The sequence below is a fragment of the Daphnia pulex genome, chromosome 1 (assembly GCF_021134715.1).
Source record: "Daphnia pulex isolate KAP4 chromosome 1, ASM2113471v1".
NCBI lineage: Eukaryota > Metazoa > Arthropoda > Branchiopoda > Diplostraca > Daphniidae > Daphnia > Daphnia pulex.
Window position 1 is genome coordinate 6,422,171 of NC_060017.1, and position 6,000 is coordinate 6,428,170.

The 6,000-nt window shown below is 41.0% G+C and overlaps 1 protein-coding gene and 1 long non-coding RNA gene across 2 annotated transcripts; both read right to left on the bottom strand.

The window, feature by feature from the left end:
* Window positions 1-1,583: 1,583 nt before the first annotated feature.
* LOC124192764 lies at window positions 1,584-2,295 on the bottom strand. Its single transcript, XR_006873834.1, has 3 exons — window positions 2,089-2,295; window positions 1,926-2,025; window positions 1,584-1,708 (listed from the first exon to the last, which is right to left on the bottom strand). It is a non-coding gene; the product is annotated as an uncharacterized LOC124192764 (long non-coding RNA).
* A 2,492-nt stretch (window positions 2,296-4,787) lies between these two features.
* Window positions 4,788-6,000, bottom strand: LOC124200676. Its single transcript, XM_046596961.1, has 2 exons — window positions 5,730-6,000; window positions 4,788-5,643 (listed from the first exon to the last, which is right to left on the bottom strand). Exons 1-2 carry the CDS (start codon window positions 5,785-5,787, stop codon window positions 4,964-4,966), a joined length of 738 nt encoding a protein of 245 aa, XP_046452917.1. The 5' UTR covers window positions 5,788-6,000; the 3' UTR covers window positions 4,788-4,963.

Below are 6,000 nucleotides of genomic sequence, written 5' to 3' on the forward strand. Positions count from 1 at the left end.
AAGTAGCTAATGAACTCGTCTCAGCGTGATGTGACGCAGTTGCAATGGCAATAATAGTTGATACCAGGTTGATACACACTACCGCTGCTGGTGTATTCAGCTCAACAGATCGATATATAGACAATGAAATCAACGAGTGCGGACACACACGCGGATCATATCGATCCAAACTCGCAGAAATGAAAGAAATTCGCACATTTGCGCGTGATCAGCAAAGAAATTCTAACGAGTCGAGTGACGGATGCGTTGGTGAATAACCCGAGCTACTTTTACTTTTGATTGTATCTATATGTACTATGCGGACTTGCTCTTGAGACATATTCAAGTTGAGAGCGCGGGACTCGTCCCAATAATTCGATCCGGTTTCCTGTTAGTTCAGAATCAGAACGAAACCGGAAGCACAGCAAAGTCGGCCCAATCGAGATTGGCCAGTTGCCATTGTCGATCTGTTCAACAAGATGCATGAGGTCGAATTAATCTGACACAGGTCTGTCCGTTCGGGTCTTCCCTTCAAGGCAATATAATTTCCCGATTGTGTATTACACGATCAATGTATTTAAATTATATTCTGCTATTTGTTATCCCGGTTCCGGCCTCCTCGTCCGGCACCGACAGGATCCTCCAACTGGATTTCCTCATATACGTCTAGTACATAGTCCCCGCACAATCGCCCAGGATAAATTCCCAAATTACATTCATATAAAGTTCGTTGTATCTAATAAACGGTTAAAATTAATTCAGTCTGTTTCTACACTTGACTTCTATATAAATGTTTTAGAATTTGAGCTAGATTTGTTATGTAATGGTAACTATAAGGAATATAAGTTGCGCCGCGCACATCTTCTGCGAACTTGACTGATTGCAAACAACTTTTGAACCCGCCCATTGTCGATCTCAGTGACCTGCAAAGGGCGCAGACGGAACGAAGATAAGGACATCACATTCAATAATCGGAAGAATGCGTGTCGTTTCTTTAATTCTTAGGTCGTCTATATTCTCCAGCACGAAAATGAACCAACATAACGCATTTTACTGCTGAATATTCGAGCCGTTGCTTCTCACATTCATTCAAACCAAATCTGTTGAAATATGCAGAACTTAACCATTTTTTAAAAATGAAATCAGTTGCTATGCACCGGCATGTCCCAGCACATCGCAATAAGTCAAGTTTCTTTTAGAAGGCGAGAAACGAGGAGGTGCCGGTGTGGCGGCAGGTCCCTCTTGATGGTCAAAAGAATTGTCGTGTTGCAATTTGCTTCAAGTGTTCAAATTTAAAATAACACAGACAAAGTTGTGAGGTAAACAACAAAACAAGCCTGATCTGCAGTCGTTCGACAAATGAGATTTTTAGTGAACCCTGACTGAGAAAAATGAAAAACGGAGAGAGTTGTTGCAGTTGCAGTCAACCGCCTATAGCTCAGGAATAAATGTACTCCGTGACTACATATAACATTCATAATCAACGCCACCAAAAATTGTCAGAAAGAATAGAGATCAATTTTGTCCTACCTTTTATGCCTGGGAAATGCAGCCAGGCATCTACAGTTGCTCCATCCATCCGATGAAGAGTTGAATGACACCAGACGGGATAATAAAGGGGGTGTCCTCGTGAATACACCCACATTCACATGGTACACGAGAGCATTTAAAGAAAGGGGAAAAAGATAGATCCGTAACTCGATTGACAATGCTATGGGATGCTTTTTATCTAAATCAAAATAGAAAATGAATTACGAAAAAATATTGACAGAAACAACAAGTCAGGAAAAGTTGAAAACGAGACAATGGGTAAACTCTAATTGTCAATAAATGGGAGAATAAAAGGTTTACATGTTATACACTGTACATTGATGCAGGTAATGCAAGAATGCAGCATTAAAATATCTAGTAGGTCACAGGTAAATTAAAGGGAAGGAAATCGTTACCCAAGAGATGGTTCTGAGATTGTTGCTGGTGACAGGTTAACACCTGCACAAGACAAACTTGCATATTGTGTGGTTATAATGGCTGTCTCTGGCCTCACATCTGCAAAAAAGAAAAAGGTTATACTAGTGCAAACAAACTGCCATGCATCGACAGGGGGCTTACATGATGAATATGCTGAGTGCTAGTCAGGAGAACTAACTTTTCACAAATTTGCAGCAGGTTTAACTATTCTATAGTTCCCACAATCATTCTATTTGTATTCTTAGTTTTATTTACCCGTTAAACCGCATGGAGTATGTCGGTTATCAAAAACAAATAAATTTATAACAATAAAAATCTTGAACTTTGTCTCTGACTTTTTCGAAATTTTACTCAACGAAGCAGACGACATTGCTCAATTTTATTCTAATAATCTAATCAGCATGCTTACGAAATACGATATCGATTGAAATTATAGAAATGATAAAAAATCAATCTCCCTCAAAATCCAAACCCACGATAAGGGAATTAATTGAGGGCATTAGTTTTATTTGAAATCTAATCCCATTTCTTTAAAAAAACCCAGGACCCTCTTGGAAGCCAAGAGGAAATGAGACATTTTATTGCTGTATATGCAAGCTTACGAGTCGTTGCTTCTTACATACATTCAACACAAATCTGTAGAAAAATGCAGAATTTAAACATTAAAAAAAAATTAAATCAGTTGCTATGCACCGGCATGTCCCAGCACATCGCCAGTCAAATTTCTTTCATAAGGCGAGAAATAGTCAAAATTACCGCCCTTTGAAATGCAAAAGCCAGATGCTCAAAAAGAGCAACTCGAGTTGAACGCGGGAGAACAGACACATCATCTCGAAAACGTTTGAAATTTCCCGCTCTTTTGATGCGTACACCAGTCTTATATAAGATTTAGCGACACGTACATCCACGTAAGCCTCAGCTGTGGATTCGTGAACAAAGTCTCTTTTCTGCTCAAGGAGTTGCCTCCTTCAGAGACTATACAGTCTACTCTAACGTGCAGTGAGTAATACGCACGGCGTGATCCGACATTCAGGCAACGTCCGGTCAAGTGAGACAATCACATACAAACTATTACCGTCCATTATATAGCAGCAGTAGTACTATAGCTATATAGCTCCTTTCTATTTTGCTGGAAACTGGGAAAACAAATGCGCCCAACGGACAGAGTATAACGACAATCGCTGGCCTGGGCTGCTGATCGTCTTTTATGTCGAATATTCAATTTGATGTCCAGTATATAAAAGGCCTGCCCCATGCTGTCCGTTTGTTATACTGATGATGTAACTTGTTTCCCCAGAAGGAAACAAACAAAATAAGGGCCTTGTCAGATGGCGGCTGCTGCTGCAATGCAGCATGTGGTTCTTATAATAAATCGTGAATGTAGTATAAGGTCTGTCGATATTCCAGCATATAAATCTGTTATAGCCTACATATACGACCGTACCCATTCAAATTGCCAAGTAAAAATGCATATTACGTTTGTATTATTTCCAACCGAAATTTCTATCCGAATGATACACGTCACATAGATTCCCTGATCGGATGAACATTTCATGTCCTTTATTGTGGTTTAACATTTTTATATATCTTCAGCATCTTCTCCCCCGTATGTATGATTTATCGATCATTATATTTCGTCTTTGTTTGTTGGTTCCCGGCAGGTGCGTCGTTTCCCTAGGAAAGGCATATAACATAGAGCGACTCCCCAATTACATAACACACGACGACATCTATCTCAAACCTGCATTTCCGCCGTATACATGGAAGAATTTTCTCCTCTTTTTGTGGTGAAGTGTACACTATGTCTATTACACATGCGGCATAGTACACCATTGTTGCACTTGGGATCCCTCTGATGTACTCCCTGCCCTCGGGCCTGTTCCATTATCGAAAGTTTCCCCCTGTTTGTTTATGTAGAGCTGGTATTATGTTTTTTTTTCTTATTACGTAATAACAGGATCAATATTTATTTATTTTTTAAAATGCCATGTTCATCATTATTTAAGGGCGATAGAATAGACTATATAAGATTTGGTCAAGAGAACCGTGAAACGTTAACAAGGCTCATAAAATTGCGGTTTTGGGAGTAAAACCCACATAATTATTTCAAAGACAAATTCAAAGTTTCCAGGACAATCAGAGCAAAAACTTTTTACCTTGTCTTTTTTTTTACTTTTCCCCCTTGTTGTCTTATATTAGACTCGGCGATCTATTAAATCCTCTAAATAATTCCTCCGTAAATAATTACTACACCAAATGAGCGGCGTTAAAAAACTTGCGCAACGGGAGTTTAAAGCAAGTACTACTCCGTGAGTACTACACCAATCATAGAATTTAACGTGTATGACACTGTTCAGATTCTTATTTCTTATATTATCGCATTCCGAGGGAAAGAAAAACATTTCCTAAAAGGATGTGTATAGTACTTCCTAAGCAATGATTATTATCCCCCTGAAACATTTTCAGTCGTATATAAAAAAAAAGAAAAGGGTCGTTTAGTTTATTCACACGTTTGGCGGCCATTCGGTTCTCAAGATAATCAAGCCCCGGCGCATTTTCTTCCGCATCTCATCCCCGCAACTTTGGTAGCGAAAACGGTAAATGACGGAGGAACGCCTCGGGCGTTGTTTGCGTCTTTTGTTACGGCAGGTCTACTTTCAGCTGTCTTCCGTGAAACAAAAAATAATAAAAAGTTTGGCCACCGCCGCCGCTGGCCCGCCCGCAGCATAATTTGAATTATGGATTCGTCGTCTCTCGGCCAGCATGTTCCGTTCTGTTTTCTCTCTCTTTAAAAGAAATAACAGAACTTGTCGTTTTTTCGATTGAATAAACACAAATTATAAGGCTGGATGTTTGTGTGTATGTATTTGACTTTTCTTTTAAAAATAAAACCGTTTACAAAAGAATAACAAAATGGTCAGTTATCACCGAATTTATATAAAATTGGAAAGCAAATTATAAAATTAATTTAAGCCATGTGATATAAAGGGGCCGGGCGGAATGTAGTCAAATTATTTTAGACGAACGCGTTGAGATGCGGATACCTTTCGTGGAAATTGATCAAGACCCGGATGGTTGCCAACAGTTTCTTGCTGGCCGGCGCCTCGTTAGTCTTGCCGGCCGGACTTTGCTGACGGAAGAGCATCGTCGAATCGTTGCAATCGCCGGGATCCGCCAGCGATTGACACGGAAGTCTGGACAGTTGCAGGGCTTCCAGATAAGAATCCTGCTCGAAGATGGGCGTCTCGTACAGGGAAACTGCCGGCACCCTCGAGTAAATGCTGTTCATGTCCGGCACGATGGACGTCGTTACTAGAAAAGAATGTCGAGGGTCGGCTCCTCTTGTCTTCTTCACTTCCGGTGGCCCTTGACGTCGCAGCTTTTTTCGATCCTCTTCTTTGTCGTGAAACAATTGACCGGAGGATTCAATCCCCGACGTATCGGCCAGCAGACGATTGCCGTTGATTTTGTAAAGATCTCGCAGAGCGGCTGACAGGATCGAATGCTGGGACGAATATTCTCTCGGCGGGACTCCCTGCTGCTCACTCAGATTGACGTATCTCGTCTGCTCTCGTCTCTGGTTGGTCGGTGATGATGACAACATTGTCCTGGTTAATTTGGAGGCGATGCCTTTAAACGGTCGCCTGAGACTCCATCGATCTCTGCGTTGCTGGGCGCCGGCTGTAGGCTGAACAACTTTTTTATTTCCCAAACGAGCAAAAGTTATGAATGAATACCGCGCTAATGAATCGAATTTATATATTTGAAAAAAAAAAACTGACCTTGGATGATGAAGATGAAGAAGAAACCAAGACAACTACTCGACGTCATCAACTTCATCTTGAAAAATGAACGAGAGGTACCATCAAGAGTTGTTGCCTCGCTCCCAAATGGCCCTCAACTGATTACTTAAACCGTGGAACTTGGGAGCCAAACAGGCAGAAGGCCAGCCCAAAAAAAAAGTCTTTTGGGCTGCTGCTGCTGGAAGAAAAGTGTAGTGTTGGTGGTGGGGGCCAGTGTGACGTAAGTCTGTTTAGTTCGGATACTAACCCA